This window comes from Lithobates pipiens, unplaced genomic scaffold (assembly GCF_037356315.1).
Source record: "Lithobates pipiens isolate NorthernLeopardFrog02 unplaced genomic scaffold, aLitPip1_a1.2 Scaffold_16, whole genome shotgun sequence".
In the NCBI taxonomy this organism is placed as follows: domain Eukaryota; kingdom Metazoa; phylum Chordata; class Amphibia; order Anura; family Ranidae; genus Lithobates; species Lithobates pipiens.
In genome coordinates, this window is record NW_027507748.1 from 548,778,340 (window position 1) to 548,796,927 (window position 18,588).

At 42.5% G+C, this 18,588-nt stretch overlaps 1 protein-coding gene across 2 annotated transcripts in view; it reads left to right on the forward strand.

Moving 5' to 3' along the window:
• The window catches only part of ESYT1 (extended synaptotagmin 1), a 157,268-nt gene that overhangs the window by 121,908 nt on the left and 16,772 nt on the right, over positions 1-18,588 (forward strand). For both annotated transcript variants that reach the window (XM_077483405.1, XM_077483407.1), the window contains 5 exons: positions 836-931; positions 1,057-1,128; positions 4,398-4,484; positions 4,583-4,723; positions 5,663-5,835. In XM_077483405.1, the coding sequence (XP_077339531.1) occupies positions 836-931; positions 1,057-1,128; positions 4,398-4,484; positions 4,583-4,723; positions 5,663-5,835 (569 nt within the window). The remainder of the gene's footprint in view (positions 1-835; positions 932-1,056; positions 1,129-4,397; positions 4,485-4,582; positions 4,724-5,662; positions 5,836-18,588) is intronic.

Below are 18,588 nucleotides of genomic sequence, written 5' to 3' on the forward strand. Positions count from 1 at the left end.
ATAGACAGATCAAATCTCTGCTGGTTCAACAGGGACCTGCTGAGATTGGAACCATGTATGGGGATGCTGAATGTACCAAATTGATCAATCAATTGGGGTACAAATAGCCTGCTGGATTTTGCATGCGATCATCGCTAGTGGTTGGCATATGCGCTAGCAAACAAAAATAAAATGGCTCCGCAGGACAGATTCCCCCTGGCAGCACTGTCTATGTTGATGGGGGAATCTAGCAAATTTATTTTCTGCAATCCGTGGTTGCAGGAAAGAAATTTGCTCCGTGCATGGGCTGCTTAATACTCTTCAGCTTGCTTCTGCCTGTTTTTATAATACTTGCCTAATGCTTCCTGTATATTCTTCCAGGAATCTTTCACTGTCTTTCATCTTTTCTTATAATGCTATCTGATAATTTTTCTCATCTTTCCCTGTCTGCTCTCTTAATGCTGTTTCCTGCTGTCTTCTGTCTATTTCGATAATACTCTTCTGCTGCTCTGTGTTCCTCCTGTGGTCTCCTGCATGTTGAGATAACAATCTCAAAGTCTGCCTGCTCTGATAATACCCTTTCCTGCTTTCCTACAATTTCTGCTGTCTTGTGCTTGTTCTGAAAAAGACAATAGGAAAAAGTATTATCGAAACACTCAAAAATAGCTTGAAAGTACTGTCTGGTCTAATGATGTTCTTCTGCCTGGTCTGATAATAATGATACTGTTTGGCTGTCTTGTCTGTTCTGAAAATACTCTTATGCTGTATTTTGTGTAGTCTGTCTCTGGTATGTACTGTGCTGTCCTGTATGTGAAATAGATTGCGACAATCAAGTGGTAAACTATTTACATTTTAGGTTCTTCTGGTGAACAGCCTGTCTCAGCCAGCAAATAGTGACGAGTTCTCAAGTGCCCTTCTAAGTGTCTATCTGGAAAGTGCCTATAACCTGCCAGTAAGATCATGAGTATTTTTGTATCTTTTATTTTATTTTTATTTTTTTCTGTTTCATTTAATGTTTTTTTCCAGCTTCCCATTTTTGGTGTGCATCACAGATATATTTCTCTCTGTGTTTAATAGATGAAGAAGGGAGTAAAGCCCCCATCAGCAAGCGCAGAGATAACTGTTAGGAAATCTACCTACAAAACCAAGGTATTTTTGAATGGAAATCTGTGCCATGTTTACACTCATTTTATATTGATACTCCTTAGGCCTCATGCACACGGACGTTTTTACAGCCACTTTTTTGAGCTTTTTTTGCAGCTTAAAAACGGCTGTCCATGTTAGTCTATGGCTTCATGCCCACCTAGGCGTTTTTGAGCTGCAAATGGCATAGGCGTTTTTAAGCTGTAAAAAAAACCCAGGACCAGTGCGTTCCGTGGCGTGGAGCTAGAGCTGTAAAAACGCGAATCGTGGGAAAACGCGCATAAACGCGCAAAAACGCGCAACATATTTTCTTTGTTTTCTGAGTGCTATAGCCAAGAGATGTGTTTCTTAAAAAACGCTACTTAACGCTAACGCTAAAAAACGCGCAAAAACGCCAATGCAAAACGCGGTAAAAATCACGTTTTTAACAAGGATTTTTCCAGGCATCGGAGCTAGCTTTGCAGCCAGTTTTTTAAAACGTCCGTGTGCATGAGCACTTATACAGTATATGGATCCAAATATTTGCATTTGATTTAAAGTTTAGTATCAAGGGGAAAATAAGCTTATGTGGGAGTTGAAAATGTGTGCAGTGATATTGTCCAAGCTGAGCTAAAAAGATGAGGTTAATTGAATAACTGTGCATTTTGCAGATAGGGCTTTGACAATAAAAGAGGGAACATTAATATCTCAGTTTTGTACAGGTGAAACTGTAGGTACTGTTCAGATATGCACAAATAGATGACTGAGAGCTAGTTGAAAATGAGTTTTAGAATGGACATGTAAATCTGAGCATCATCTGAATATAAATAAAAAAGGTGATCAACGCAAACTATATACCAAATATTACTACAAAGATGGAAAATCCTTGTTTGATATGTATTTTACTTCATAGATAAAGTGCAATAAATCAATAATTATATCAATACTATTGGTGAATCATAATGCAAATTGCTGCTGTGCATGCAATTATTTAGCTGCTGTGCAAAACTGCTACTGTGCAAACTACATAAATAAATTATTTGCTGTGCATGCAATTATTTAGCTGCTGTTCAAACTACTACTATGCAAACTACGCAAATAAATCATTTGCTGTGCATGCAATAATTTAGCTGCTGTGCAAAATGCTACTGTGCAAACTACGCAAATAAGTTATTTTCAAAAAATGCACAACACATTACCATAAATTCATGAAGTGAATAAAATAGCTGCTGCTGTACAGATTTATGGTAATGTGTTGTGCATTTTTTGAAAATAATTTATTTGCATAGTTTGCACAGTAGCAGTTTGCACAGCATCTAAATAATCACATGTAAAGCAAATAATTTATTTGCGTAGTTTGCACAGTAGCAGTTTTTCACAGCAGCTAAATAATTGCATGCACAGCAGCAATTTGCATTATGATTCACCAATAGTATTGATATAATTATTGATTTACTGCACTTTATGAAGTAGAATGCATATCAAACAAGGATTTTCCATCTTTGTAGTAATATTTGGTATATAGTTTGCGCTGATCACCTTTTTAATTTATTGTTGTTCAAGTGCATGGTATACACTTTAGGTCTAGCAGCAATCTAACCGACATACCACATTCAGATATCTTTCGCTTTTATAGCGCGAGGGAACCCCATTTTTCATTATCTGAATATAACTGATGTTGGAGGCTGTTGGTAGAAATCAATTTACTCAGAATGCTAGGGTAGATAAAGCACTGGGATGATTATCCTCGGGGTAGACCAACATAGACAGGAGTGAAAAATGTTTTATGTAGAACCTTTAAAAGACCTTGAACAACTGGTCTGCCTAATATCACATTATAAATAAGAGGGCAGTGACATGAATACTAACTGGTTGGAGACTTTTTTTAAGAGCAGAAGATCGTCAGAAGTGTTAAATGCAAGAGATTAGCAAAAACTCAATCACGTCTTGATTTTAAAATGATTGTATACCCTTATTTTTATTTTTTTAAATAACAAACATGTCATACTTACCAGCTCTGTGCAGTGGTTTTGCACAGAGCATCCTTGATCCTCCACTTCTCTGGTCCCCTATCGGCGCTCCTGTCTCTTCCCCCCCCCCCCCCCCCCCCCCACCAAGTGCTCACCATAGCAAGCCACTTTCTATGGGAGAACTTGTGTGGGCTCACTCCCAAGCCAGCTGTGTGCCCATAGACACACAGAGTGCATCTTGGCACTGCCCCCTGCTCCCTCCCCACTGGCTGTGATGAACAGCGGTGGGAGCCAATAGGGAGGGAGAGAGCCAAGAGAGCTGCTGCTCTCCTGCACAGTGCTGGATCAGGCTCAGGTAAGTATAGGGAGGGGGGAGAGCCAGTGTGAAGGTAAGATATGCTGACAGAAGGGACTCTACTGTCAGAATACACTTGGAGAAACAATTTCCAACAAGGTATAATCTAATGATCCACAGATGGATTGAAATTCCTCTGGCCCTGCTGAATCTGTTGAATTTCGATACATTTAGGCCAATGATTTGCAACACTTTTCATCTGCTAACCTTTTTGGCAAACCTTTTTGTAGTAAAAACCAGACCAGTTTTATGAATTACCATTGTGATTAATAAAATAGAAAAACTTTGTTGTACAATAAATTGGACAAAAGGCTTGCAGCTGTCCAGGAACTTGTGGTTGGGACAGTTTTATAAAGGGGAACAACTTACTGTTCCTAATTACATGTGCCCATAAAATGGACCTAGTCTTGATAGTCACATTTGATATAATTGTTAGCATTATCAAATAGTATTTTGAGGAAAAAAGTCCCTCTTGTACAGGGGCGGACTAACAACTCATGGGGCCCCTGGGCAATAGGAGAAGATTATGGGGCCCTAGGGCAATAGGAGATTATGGGGCCCCCAGGCAATAGATTATGGAGCCACACAGTATACACACACACACGCATACAGTATACACACACAGACACACAATATACACACACAAAATTCACAAAAAATACACGAAATACAAAATACACATACACACACTGAAAAGGTACTGGAGAGGCGGGGCAGCTCTAATCTTAATTTTTTTTTTTTTTAAACACAGATTTTTACATACTGTCCCTGGTTTTATTGAGGCTGGCAACCCCTGCTCTTATAGAATACTGCTGCTTCATGTGATCTAAAACCTAGGCACAGAGAACATGACATCTGGCTGCCAGGAACATTGCATTTTAAATCAATGCATAGATCCGGCCGATAAATTGGAGCTGCCCATTTTCTAGTTATTCCTGTTAGTGAGTGGTGTATGTGGTTTCCTTTTTCAGGTCACAGCAAAAAGTAGCAGTCCAGTCTGGGAAGAAAACTTTGTATTCCTTGTCAAGAATCCCAGTACTGAAATTCTGAAGATTAATGTGAGTATGACACTTGCTTGTTTAGTACAATTCTGGAATGTCATCAGTTTAACTTTTTCAACCACTGATATTTACGGTATACTGTTGTCTTCTTAAAGGTGCAGGATGAGGCCAGTAAGTCCTTGGGGTATCTGGCAATGCCACTGTCTGATCTTCTGACTGCTGAATGCTTCACTGTTGATGGCTGGTTCCCTCTTAATTCATCTGAAGCCGAAATTCTCATGAGAGCTCAGTTGAGGGTGAGTGGATGATTATCAATCTAAATTTCAAGATATTAATCTCTCATTTTTTTTTTTTTTTTTTTTTTTTTTAAGCATGTGCTACTGATTACTGTTTATTTGGTTTGATAGACCTGGACACCATCCACAATGAGCACTGAGGATGTCTTTGTGTGCCTTTTTTCTTTCACTGTTAATAACATTCCCACCAAGCATCATTCACATGTTTCATAACTAAGGTTTGAACATTTGCTCTGGTCCATAGTTTACAATGCAGCTGTTGATTCCTGATTAGCACAGGCCTGTGAAAAGTGCATATGGGAGGATAGGAAAGTCTGTAGAAGAAAGTAAATCCATGTAACACAGGGGTGACTTGACCGCATCTGGGGCCTGGATTTGTGAGGCAGGGACTATTACTGCTATGGTTTATTCGTCTTGAGTAACATATACTGTATATACTCACTTTTTATAGTTAAAAAAAAAAAAAAAAAACTTCTGCCATTGTTGCCTAAGTAAAAATGGCATGCAAAGCCTCCTCCAATATCCATGTCTTGTATTCTTCATTCACGCCTCATTCAGACAGACAGGTTTTAGCACCTTTACTGTGTACAATTGGCGTTTGTTTTGGCGTCTGCATCTGCGTGCAGGCAGCCTATGAAAGTGGATGCAGACACAGCAGCTGCATGCACACAGATGCATGTCAAAATTTGACAGCTTTCCCTTCCATAGACTGTCTGCCCACAGCTTAGGGCAGATGCAAATGCCAAACAAAATGCCTCCTGCCGCAGTATGGGTGCCAGTGCCCAGCTTAATGAGACCTTAGATTTGTGTTGCTATTAAGTGACTGGTAACACTGCAAATTACAGGATTTGTGCACAAAATATTCTTTCAACACACAACATAACATTTCTAAAAGACAATACTTCTGCTCTTATTTTCTAATCAAATAATGTGTTGCAGATTCTGGCCTCCCCCAATGTCAGCCCTGAACTCAATGCTCTTACTTTTAAGTCTGCTGACCACCCTCCTAGACCTCCTACCCCAGAGAAATCAGATTTTAATCTGGAGTCTGCTGTCGACAATGAAGACACCTCTGCAGGAGACCTGAGACAGAGATTGCCCCACACAAACAGGCAAGTACCCATTTTCTTTATATTGGTGAAGCTAGGGAAACTAAATTAAAATGGGACATTGAGGACTTCAGATATGGAATAAGAATAACTGAACTGAATTTATTAATTCTTAGTAAAAAAGAACATATAAATTGTATATAATATTTTTAGTGGAGAGTTTTACATTTCAAGGTCACAGCATCTCTGCCTGAGGCACCTGTTATCCCCTGAAATAGGCAACACCCATCTGAAACTCATACTGTGGCAAGTCGGCACGAACCCATGAACCGTCGTAGCTGTACGTCGGTCCCTTTAAGCGGGATATCAGGTGCATGCTCGCTGCACTGCAGGGGTGCCACCGGCCGTGTGCGATCATGGGTACGAGAGCCAGAACCGGGACGTGTTTGTGTGTGTGTGTGTGTGTTTGTAAACGCAGAAATCCCTGTTCTGTGAGGAGAGACAGATCGTGAGTTTCTACTAGCTAGGAACAACGATCTGTCATCTCCTCTAGTAACTCTCATCCTGCTACAGTTAGAACACACACACACTAGGAAACATGGTTAACCCCTTGATCACCCCCTAGTGTTAACCCCTTCCCTGCCAGTGACATTTGCACAGTAATCCGTGTATTTTTATAGCACTGATCGCTGTATAATTGTCAATGGTCCCAAAAAGGTGTCAAGTGTCTGATCTGTCTGCCATAATGTCGCAGTCCCGATTAAAAATCGCTGATCAGCGCCATTAATTGTAAAAAATAAATAATAATAATAAAAATGTCATAAATCTTTCCCCTATTTTGTAGACGTTATAAATTTTGAGCAAACCAATCAATATAAACTCATTGCAATTTTTATTACCAAAAATATGTAGAAGAATACATATCGACCTAAATTGAGGAAAAAAATTAGCTTTTTAAAAAAAAAATTGGGATATTTATTATAGCAAAAAGTACAAAATATTGTGGTTTTTTTTTGTTTAGTTTTTTTCAAAATTGTCGCTCTTTTTTTGTTTATATCACAAAAAATAAAAACTGCAGAGATGATCAATCCACCAAAACAAAACTCTATTTGTGGAAATGGATGTAAATTTTGTTTGGGTACAGCATCGCACGACCACGCAATTGTCAGTTAAATGACGCAGTGCCGTATCACAAAAAATGGCCTGGTCATTGAGCAGCCAAATCTTCCGGGTGCTGAAGTTGTTAAGTGGGTAATCTTCAATGAAGGATTGGAGCTTGGTGTCCATACTTGACTGATAACATTAGTGATATACTGTCAGGGTCGCTTTGCACTGACTGTTTTTGTATGATCATGGATTATTCATCTCGGAGAAGAATGATCCCTTCTAGCATGTACTAAAAGAAAGGAAAGTAAAAGTTGTTGTGTGATAGGTAGTGCAATGATCATAACTAGGTCAGTTCTTATAGATGTTGAGAGATTTTTCTGTCTATAATCAGTGAAGGTATCTTTCTTGTACAGTGAAGGATGTTGGTAAAGTTTTCCTAGACCCTGGGTAATAGGCTTATACTTTCAAGTGATTGGACGCTGGCAAAACTTTTAAGGACATGCTCCCTGCGCACCTCCCCGATATCTCTACTCCGTTCCGAGTCAGTATTTTGCTAGTGTCCTAATGTGGTGGCCCTCTTCTTACTGTATAGAGAAATCACTCTTAGCTCAACTAGTTTACCACTTTTTCTTCAGATTCTCCAATCATCTCCTTCTCTCCTTTGTAATACCCCAAATAAAATAAGTTCCTCTGGATAAGAGCAACCTATGTAAAACCTTGGGAGCTGTTCCCAGAGCCCACATTTTAGGTATGGCCTGTAGTGTTGCTTTAGCACTGGATCCTGCGCTTTGTGCCACACATGTAGTCAGCCCCAGGGTGATATATAGGTCCAGAGCTGTGGTCCATCCCCATGGAACCCATACCCTGAAGACCTCTTTGGGGGATATGTCCATTGTAATGGGCAAAGCCTGGACTCTATATACAGTCCAGCATTGTGGACAGGTAAGTCAGGGTCACTGTGTATCTATGACTGTTATTGTAAAAACCTTGGCTATATTTGGAATGTATTTATTGACTTTCGTAGTGTAAACTTTCCAAACTTTGCACTAAAATTGCGACCACTCAGAGTTTAGTCTCAGGTAGATGACCAGGTTTTACATCACACCACTGGTTGCACACTTTACTGCCCCTTTCGCCTAGAGCCCTTACAAGTTTCTTAGGTGTTTCTTTAATGGTACATCATGGGACACAGGGCCATAGTAATTACTGTGTGGGTTATAGTCCACCTTCAGGTGCTGGACACTGGCAAACCCTAAACAGGAAGTTGCCTCCCTATATAACCCCTCCCATACCGGGAGCATCTCAGTTTTTTCACCAGTGTCTAAGGTGTTGGTCACGAGTGAAGATGTGTTGTGCTGAGCTCCACTGGAGCAATCCTTGCTGGGGCTAGCTCTGCAGTTGGATCCATTCAAAGTGTCTTTTAGGCCAAATTGAATGTTGCCCGGGCCTCATTTCCTAAGAAACAAGGTTTTGCATGTAAACGCTTCTCTTTTTAGAGAGCTGGACCCCGTGATCCAGTACTTTTGGTATTAAGGCCATAAAGTTTTACTGGCGGGGTGCTATTACAGGTCCAGGATTGTGGGTTCCCCCGAGGGTCCCCGGTTCCTCAAGGTTTGTTAACAGAACCCACCATGAAGGGTGAAGATTGGGTCTGTTGGTTTTACCACAGAAAACCCTGAGGTGGGAAAGGTAAGTGGAGTTTTCTAAGGCATTTTTAAATTTTCTTATGAAATGTCTCCTTTAAAGTAAATGTTATCATAACTAAGTGTCACCACTGGGGGCTGTATAGAGCACGTACCTTCTCATGCTTTGCTCAGAGATCACGCTGTGTCACAGAAGCAGTAGATTTTTTTTCCTCCAGCTAGCAGGCAGACCTCCGGTAAGTTTGGGGGGTTTTGCTTCCTCCAGACACCCCCACCTGGGCTGAACTCTTCCCCTTTTCATAAGGCTGAGTATAAGGGAGAACTAAAAACTAACGTCAATGCTGTTTTTCTTTCACTGCCCCTACTTGGTGACGGCTTCCAGATCTTCTTCACGCCATCCCTCCCTCACAAGCTGATCACGTCGGAATGGGGGCCTGTGCTTATGCGGGAAAAAAATTTCGGAAAGGGAAAGGGGGGGCGCGATGGCGGGGCTTAGCGCGCCATTGGCGTCCTCCAACGCGGGAGTGTGTTTTTTTTTTTTTAAAAAAACTCCATTTGTGCTGGCTGTGGATGCAATTTCTTCTGGTAGTACTTCTGCTTTGTGCATCATGCTAAGGTCAGAAGGAGATTGAAACACCCCCAAAAAAGAGCTAAAAGCTCTCAAGTTCTGGAAAGCCTACTCATCTCTACAAATGGCATCCTCCCTTGAGAGGGGCTGGCTGGTCAGAGTGAGCATCGAGGCCATGAAATGTTTGCAACTGTTTTCAACGCTGCAGCCCCTGTTTATTTTACTAAAAAGATCTTTTTCCTCAGCCATGATAGGTTTAAAGAAAAAAAAAAGTTTAGCAACTTTAATCGCATCCCAATGTGGGTCCAAATGCGACAGGTTCTCTTCCATTACCCAGGACCCTCAAACTGAGGAACTAGGGGCTGGAGAAGACGGATTCCCACAGGGGATCATGGTGAGGCTGATGACGCCTCTTCTGAGATGTCAAATGCAGGGAAATCAGCTGTTTCAATCTTAAGATTGATGGTGCAATTTTTTGCTGAATGATCAGCTCCACATTTATGTACCCTTAACTGAGTGTTTGGGCTAAAGCCTCCTCAAGCTGTGCATGCCTTTTCCCATACATTCATTGTTGAAAAAGCTTTTTTGTATCTGAGAGGATCCACAGATGAGCATTATTTTCCCTCCTAAAAAGTTTTCACATGGTGGAGGAAATTCACTAAGTAGAGTATAGCAGCGATTAACGCTGCTATATCCTCTGTGAATAAGAGTTTGACTTGTCCGGCAGACAATGCTCAAATGCTTAGGGATCCAACGGATAAAAAGTTGGAATTTCTATTAAAAAAAAATGAGAAAAAAAAACACTTTTTTCTCTGGCAGATTGAGTGTCTCAGTCTGCGCTGACAGTAATTGCTTAATCATTGAGAGACCAGTTTAAACAGGTGTTCAAGGTTATCCTGCTCAGCAGGTCCAGGATCTTTATGTTTGCAATAGTTGCTATGAGAGATTCTATTTTTCAGGCCTTGCACCCTTCGCTAAGCACCATGTGGTGGTGAAACAGCTATTTGGGCATGTTTTGGATAATACATCCAAAGAAATTCTAGTGGGAAAAGTACCCCTTTTGCCATTTAAGAAATGAGTAAATGTATTTTTGTTTTAAAGCTTCTTCTGTGCCAGGGGCATCAGCCTCTAGGCAGTCACAACAGCCTCCACTGTCAGGTTCAAGAGGTAATCCTCAGGGTTAACCCCAGGGACAAAAGAGGGCTTGGGGGAGGAAACCTACAAGATACTGAAGCCTCCTTCTGAGGAGGCACCTCTGCTTGCTCAATAAGTGGAATTCTTCTGCAGTTCTCAAGGATCTGGCAGGAAGAGTGTTCAAACGTTTCTAAGGATCCAGAGAAAAAGAAGTCTCTCTTTCAAGCATTGAACCATCTTTTGGCAAAAAATGATCATGGTTGCACCCATGTAAGAACAGAGGTTGGGGTTTGGTTAAAGGTAGAATCCTTGACTTTCTGCAGATCGGGTGAGAAATAAAGCTGGCCTTGAGTGCTTTCTAAGGAGAGGTCTCAGCCTTATCGGTATTATTTCAGCGACCACTTGCTTCGATTTCTTAGGTTCTTAACGTTATTCAGGGGGTAACATGGCTTAATCCCCAGTTAGGTCACCCCTGAACCCTTGGGATTTGAATTTAGTTTTGGCGGCATTACAAAACGGCCTTTTTTTGAACCGATACAACATATTCCCTTGCTTATTTTTTTGACAAGGAAACAATTTTTTCTGGTAACCATATCTGCTGAAAAAGAAGGGCATCAAAATTGGATGCTTTTTCTTGTAAAGAGCCATATTATTTTTGTTCACAAGGATAAGGTAGTATTGCGTCCTCATCCTAACTTTTTACCAAAGGTAGTATCAGGTTTTTATATAAACCAGGATATTGTCCTATCTTCATTTTTTCCAGAACCCTGTTCCATGGAAGAAAAATTACTACATTCTCTTGATGTGGTGAGAGCAGTCTACTTAAAGACGATTGCTCAGATTCAGAAAACGGATGTTTTGTTCGTATTGCCTGAAGGTCCTAAAAGAGGATTGTTCTAGCTTATGGTTTAAAGAGGTTGTTTCTACCCTCTCAAATCAAAACGCACTCCTCTAGGGCTGTTAGTGCTTGGTGGGCAGTGCATCATCAAGCCTCCATGGCTCAAATCTGCAAGACCACAACTTGGTCTTCAATCCATACATTTACCAGATTCTATCAGGTGGATGTAAAAAGACATGAGGATGTCGTCTGTGGGCGCAGTCAGCAGTATAAGTCCTCTCTTTTATCTTGTGGTGCCCTATTTGTTGTGTTGCTTTGGGACATCCCACATAGTCATTACTTTGGCTCTGTGTCCTGTGATGTACGATTAAAGAAAATGGTGTTTTTATAACAGCTTACCTGTAAAATCCTTTTCTTTTGAAGTACATCACGGGACACAGATGTCCTGCCCCTCTTTCTAGTATACACATGTATTGCTTTGCTACAAAACTGAGACGGTCTGGGAGGGGTTATATAGGGAGGCAACTTCCTGTTTAGGGTGTGCCAGTGTCCAGCACCTGAAGGTGGACTATAACCCACATAGTAATTACTATGGCTCTGTGTCCCGTGATGTACTTCAAAAGAAAAGGATTTTACAGGTAAGCTGTTATAAAAATCCTATTTTTACATCACACCACTGGTTGTACACTTTACTGCCCCTTCCGCCTAGAGCCCTTATAAGGTTCCAGGTGTTTCTTCCTACCCTTTTGCCACAAAGACCTTGCTACTTGGCAATCTACACCTGGGTTACTGCATACTCCTTCCAGACACACATACCCCCAATATTCTTCACCATAATTTGTGTATACCTCACAGAGGAATACCTTTATCCGTAGCAATGGTAGAAACCGGGTGAAATTAAGCTACTGCAAAACCTCAGGTGAACACTTACTTTGCTGAAGTTCTGCACAATATTCAACTATAGAGTGACAATGCAACTCTTGTATTAGAACAGATTTTAGCACCGATCTCCCCATCTAATTCAATTTCAGGCACACAAGCCGTCTACATGACAAAAGTATAATGGCTTTAATACAGCCACCTGTGTCCAGGGCTACCAAAGCCAAGCCCCTTCTCCAGCTCCTATAGAGGCAGTGTTTTAGGAGGCTGTGGAAGAATTTTCTCTCTCACGCTCTTTAACTCCTGAAGTGGGAGCTTCACGCAACATGCTTGCTAATGTGGATAGGTTTATGCTGCTGTGCACAAAAGCCTCAGCATTGTAGAACTCGATTCTCCTTCATATCGCCAAGCCCCTTTGGGTCCTGCCATCTCAGTCTTAAACAATTATCTCACTGTACCTATTGAAGATGTTCTTTCTTTCAAAGATTCTTTAGATAGTTTGAGATGCTCCTAAAGGCACTCTTTACTTTTGCAGGCCCAGCCTCGCAACCAGCTCTCTCTGCAATTTTCATTATGTCTAACTACAGCAAATTGGACAAGGGCAATGAACAACTAAGATCATCAGGACTGTGCTTTAGAAGAACTACAGCAGTTATTGCTTTGATTTTTTTTTTTGTAGGAATGCCCTGTACCTGACCAATCCTCTTGGAAGCTGGAAATCTCCACTTGTTTGTGCGTCCCATGTAAAGTGGCTGCCTGTTACATGCTGATCACAGGAGGTTGGCTATTTGGCACAGGTGGCATTCAGAGAATGCTGTGCATTTTCTGTATGAATGCAAAGCGTTCTCTGTTTGGACAAGGTGGAGAGGGGGGGCGATGGCATTACACTCTTCCCCCTAGTCCAATAAGAGAATTTTTTGCATTCATTAAGACAATGTAAAACATTATTTGAATGGCACCGGAATCCAGCGGCTGACCTCATGTGTTCAGACTGCAGCAGGGCATCTGCTTGGCACGGGACCTGGAAGCAAGTGAAGATCACTGGAGTAGCAGTGTCTGCTTTAGTCAATTTTCAGCTTCTGGGAGTATTGGCCAGGTATGTACATAGTTACATTGGTTCAAGCTGGAATTCTCCTGTAACAGTAGGGAAGTTCTTCCTTTCTTATCGCTGGAAACAGGTGCCAGTTTTCCATGCTAGGACGGAGTGTTCTAGTCCCTCACAGTCCAGGGAACATGGTCCATAGTCAACTGTGAAAGCCAAGCCCCCATCAACATCCTGGTGCTCAGAGCAATAAAAATGGCTCTGCATTACTGGACCTCCCTTTTGCTCCAATCAGGGTGTAGTCAGACAATGCCACAACCATGGCCTACATCAAGCATCAAGTGGGCACCCTTGAAGGAAGCAAGCCAGATAATCTGAGGAAAAGAGACTCACTCTCCAGCAATCTTTGCAGTCCATATCCCAGGAGTGAACAACTGGAAAGCAGATTACCCCAGCCACCACCTGGATCATAGGCAAGGACCCTTCACGCAGATATCTTCTACCTGGTATGTCAACAACAAACTACTTCTGTTTGTGGCCAGGACCATAGCGACCATTGGATGCATTGATAATCTCCTGGTCTAAGTTCTGGTTAATGTGTGAATTCGGTTTCATCTGCTCCACAAGATGGGGCAATAGAAGAAGTCCGCAATTCTCATTGCATCAAACTGTCCCAGAAGTACCTGGTACACAGGCACCAGGTACCAGGGTGCAGAAACCGAAGACTGGATCTTGGGAGTGCTGGTATCAGATGCGCAGTAGTACAGCTGGTTGTTTACCATGGATTCACCAAGTCCAGTCATAAGGGGAGTCTAATAACAAGCTAGGTCCAGTAGCAACTGAGCAAGAAGGCACGAAATCATAAGCAGAAATAGGCAGACATACAGGAATCAAGGTATAGAGTTCATGGGCAGAATCTTGGTTAAAAGACAAGCCAATTGTCGGTAATGCAGATAGGCAGTGAACATAAGCAGACAAGAGTAATGCAAAAGCAGGTCAGGTGGAAGCCAAGTCAATAACAGGGTCAGTATAAGTATCAGAATCAGGAACACAGGAGCAAGACAGAACAACATTCAGAAATGATTTTGTGCAGAGTTCAGCTTTAAATAGCTCACTTGGCGGCAGTGGATGTGCCTGCATGTTCATTACATATGCATGATTGTGTTTTTATGCGTGCACAACAAACGTGTAGTTAGACTTGTATGCCTGTAAACATGCACACTAGCCCTGGCTACTGGCACAGTGTTCATGACAGAAACCCAGGTCTTGGGGGGGGGGGGGGGGGTCTCTGAGTCCACAGGGGCACTTCCATTCATTTGTGCCTCACATTCTGGCCTTACTATGATCAGGTCTTGACCAGAACACTGAAAGGACAGGTTTTGACATTGTCCATTCTTTTTTAAAATGGCTTTAGCTTTGTTCTCCCTTGTGTTCCTTTTGTTCAAGGTGTATCGAATCCCTCTTGCAGCACTCTGTTCTTTCCTGGGATCTCAACTTGGTTTTCTCTGCCACCACCTTTTGAATCCAGCTGGGAGATCCCTAACCTATCCCAAAAAGTGGCCTTTGGGTCTCTATCATGTCTGTCAGACAAGTCTGAGTTGGCACCTCTCTCTTTTACGACACTGTTCCTCATTATTCACAGTGGCAAGGTAGTTTTACACCTAAGACCACCCTTTTTTCCTAAGGTGATATCCATCTTCCACCTCAGTGAAGATATTGTCCTTCCATCCTTATGCCCTGAACCAAAGCACCCACATTTCTCTTCACTGCATGGACGTAGTAAGAGCCATAAGAGTCTACCTCAAAGCAAAAACTTCAATCAGACAGATGGATTCTTTATTTGTCCTGCCCTCAGGACCTCACAGGGGACTCCCTGCTTCCAGTTCCACTATTGCGCGATGGATAAGAAATCTGCTCAAGCTTACATACTGTTTGTAAAGGTTTGTGTGTGTTTTTTTTTTTTTTTTTTTAATAACATACTTGCCTCCTCTGTGCAAGGGTGGCTCCAATCCTTGTCTGGGGGTCCCCCCGCAGCACTCCTGGCTGCTCCTCTCCTCGAGTGCCATCTCGAAGAGCCGCTTTCAAAGGGGACACCCGGGCGGGCTTGCTACCAAGTCCTGCTGCTGCATCCATTGACACAGACAGCAGGACTCAGCCCCTCCCCCCGAGTCACTGGATTTCATATCAGTCTATCCAATGAGGACCCGAGACAGAGGCTTGAGCTGCCTGGCTCGTCCCTATCGCTGGAACGATCTGGCTCAGGTAAGTAAAAGGAGGGCTCTGGTGGGCAGCTGCAGCACAAAAGTTTTTTCACCTGAATGCATGAAAAACCTTAAGGATTTACAACCCCTTTAAGGATAAATCTCCTGCACTTTTACCAGATCAGTGTGAGTATCTTGGGCATTCCAGCACTAGGCCTCTGTAGCCCAGTTTGTAAGGCCACCACCTAGTCCTATGTTCATACCTTTTCAATGTTCTACCAGGTGGATGTCCTGATGTAGATTTTGGCCACAGGGTTCTTGCAGCGGCGCTCTGGGTTTGGGTCTGTTGACAATTGTTGTTTTGTCCTGTTGTTCTTGCATGCTTCTTCCAGAACTGCTCCCCAGCCTGTCAAGCTGGCATCCGTGGTTATGATTTTCCATGGTAGTGGAAGAAAGGCCTTGCCTTTCAAAAGATTTTGGTTCCTAACCACTAATTGAGCTTTTGCGTATCCTTGGGGATAGGCACATAGGAAGAGCCAAGGCATGAGGCTTCTTGTTCCAAGCCGCAAGGATGCTTCTCTGCAAAGGCCTTGAGTGAAACTGGGCAAATGGAACAGTCTTGAAAGAGGCGACCATTTTTCCTAACAGTCTCATACAAAGCTGAATGGAGGGACTCCTTTTGCTTAATACTAGGCAAACCAGAGCTCTTATGGCCTTGGCCTTTGGTTTTGGTAGAAACAGAGAAAGGGAAAAAAAGCACTCACATTGCCTCATCCACAAATATTAGGAACATAAAGAAAAGAAAAAAAAAGAATTCAAAGAAAACCTGTGGTCTGAGTTTAAAGGGCACAACAAACACTGAAAGTACAAAACATGATTTTAACATTTTATTGAAAAATACATATAGTATAAATACCAGAGACATAAAAGAAATAATAAAAATGACATATGCAGATAATAATTAATACATGAGATGAGCCCTAATGCATCTACACGTTTCGTTGTACTTCTTCAGGACACATTTGAGGTTCAGTAGTTGCAAAGAAGAGAAGGATCTCACTATTTTGCAATAGGGTCACGTAAAATACTTATTAATTAATCAGTGATTAGACAGAATATGGTTTCCAATAAAGAAAAATATACGGATAAACTCGGGGGCAACACAGCTCAATATAGTCGAAACACATAGAGGCCACCTGTGAGCTGATCATCAAAACCTTATTGAACAGGGGATATTAGATGGGAGATGGAGTATGCCATGGACCATGTTGATCATATCTGGTAGAAATGCTCTGCCTTGAGCGGTGTCTATGATCATGCCCAGATATTCCAACCTTTTTAAAGGTTGCAAGGAGGATTTTTTCTAGGTTGATAATCAAACCTAGGCTTTCCAGATGTTTTACTGTCTTGAAAACACTGTGGTTCAGGCACACTACTGATTGCTCTATGAGTAGCAAATCATTCAGATAAGGTACCACAGGTATGCCCTGGATTCGCTAAGAGAGTGTCTAGAATCTTTGTAAAAACTCGAGGAGCTGTAGCGAGACCGAAAGAAAGGGCCACAAATTGAAATTGGCACTGATCTACCGCAAACCTTAGATATTTTTGGTGAGCAGGAAATATTCAATCATCATCAATCATAAAACACAGAACCTGAGGAAGGTCTGCATAGTTCTCCACTTCCTCACTGGGAAGGAGATTAAGCATCTGTTTAACTTGTACCTTGAGGAATTGACATAAACCAACAGTAGGTTTGACTACAGTGCCAGCCATGGAAAAGGAGGCTTTTAATACAGTTTCCTATCAGTTGGATCCTTAAACACCTGAGCATCGTCCAGAGGACAGGTCAGGTTTTTGTTCACACAAGAGACAGCCGCATCCACGGATGGGACCTGCCACTTCTTGGTGAAGCTTTCCTCCAGAGAATAAAGCATAGAAAACCTTTTAGGAGGAAAAAACTGTTTATCGGGATGTCCTCATACAACAATTTATCCATTAAAGAATGAAGTGGAAAGGAAAAGGCTGTCTGTGGGATTTTTCTTACCCCCAAGGAAGAAACTGAGGATGTGGCAGCCTCAGCAGAGGGCATTCTGAATATGGTACGCACCAACTCAGTGTAATACTGGACCTGCCTCTTGAGTGCCTGAGAAGAGGAAACTCTCTCTTCTTCCTCTCATTCATTCGACTGCTCTCTCCTCATTGTCAGAAGAATCATCTGAAAGAGAAATTGCAGCAGAGGGAGGGGATCTACCCCTTTTCCTGCTATCTTTTAAGGAAGCTGAAATAAAATTCATAATCCTTCCCTCCAAACCTTCAAATGTAGCCTTAAGGGAATCTTCTGTGAAATACACTGGGGCTGCAACATTGGGAGAGGCTGCAAAACCTGACAGGGGCACTGACTCATCCTGTGAGGCTGGCTCCAGTCTTGCAGGGGGGGTGGTAATCTACAGGCATCTTTAGGACCCCTAGACGTAAGCATTGATTGTTTGGGCCCTTGCTACCTCCCCCTGAGATGCTTTTATGAGGGGACATTGTCCCAAGCTATAAAGCAGAGGTACTAGTACATATGCAGTCACTGTTGTGCTAAAAGTCTTACAATACACATATGTGCATAATACTGCACAACCTGATGCCGAGTAAGTTTCTTAGGTTTGCCTGGATCTGATCACTTAGGATGCTTACTGCCCGCAGCTGTGTTCACCTGCTTACAGGTTTCTGACGCTCTCGGCTTTTTAAATTAGCTGCCTGGCGCCTGTGCACTGGAGCGCTGTGCATGGCGTTACAACCACGCCCCCCCCCCCTTCTGCTCTCTGCCTGAGGCTGTAAAAGCGTGCCCCCTGCCACAGGAACTGCTGAGAACAGACCGTTTCTAGCCTTCACCCATCACGGTGGGTAGCGTTGTGCCAATCTTCAGGGTTTTTTGTGTTCCTACTCAGAGGGACCTCTTACCTGGACCTGTAAAAGACTCTGCCAGAATGTTCATGCCACTGTCTTAATAGTACACCAAGCCTGGTTTTCTCAGAGCCCAGTCCTCCAAGGAGAGACTTACAGGCAAAACCTTGTTTCTTCAGATAACAAGGCCCCCAGGTACCATACCATCTTGGGAGTCAAAATATCGGCCCGAGATATGGATCCGGTCAGCATAACCCTTAAGCCCCCACAGGGACCTGAATAGAGCTTTCTTCACAGCACATGCTTTACATGACCAACAACCTTAGACACTGGCGAAAAAACGGAGGTGCTCCCCGTATGGGAGAGGTTATATAGGGGAGGAATTCGCCTTAATTTGGGTTAACCAGTGTCCAATCACCAAAGGTACCTATCTAACCCACTATGTAATGAAGGCTCTGTGTCCCGTGGTCTATGATCAAGAAATAAGGATTTGTACAGCTTGGCTGGAACCG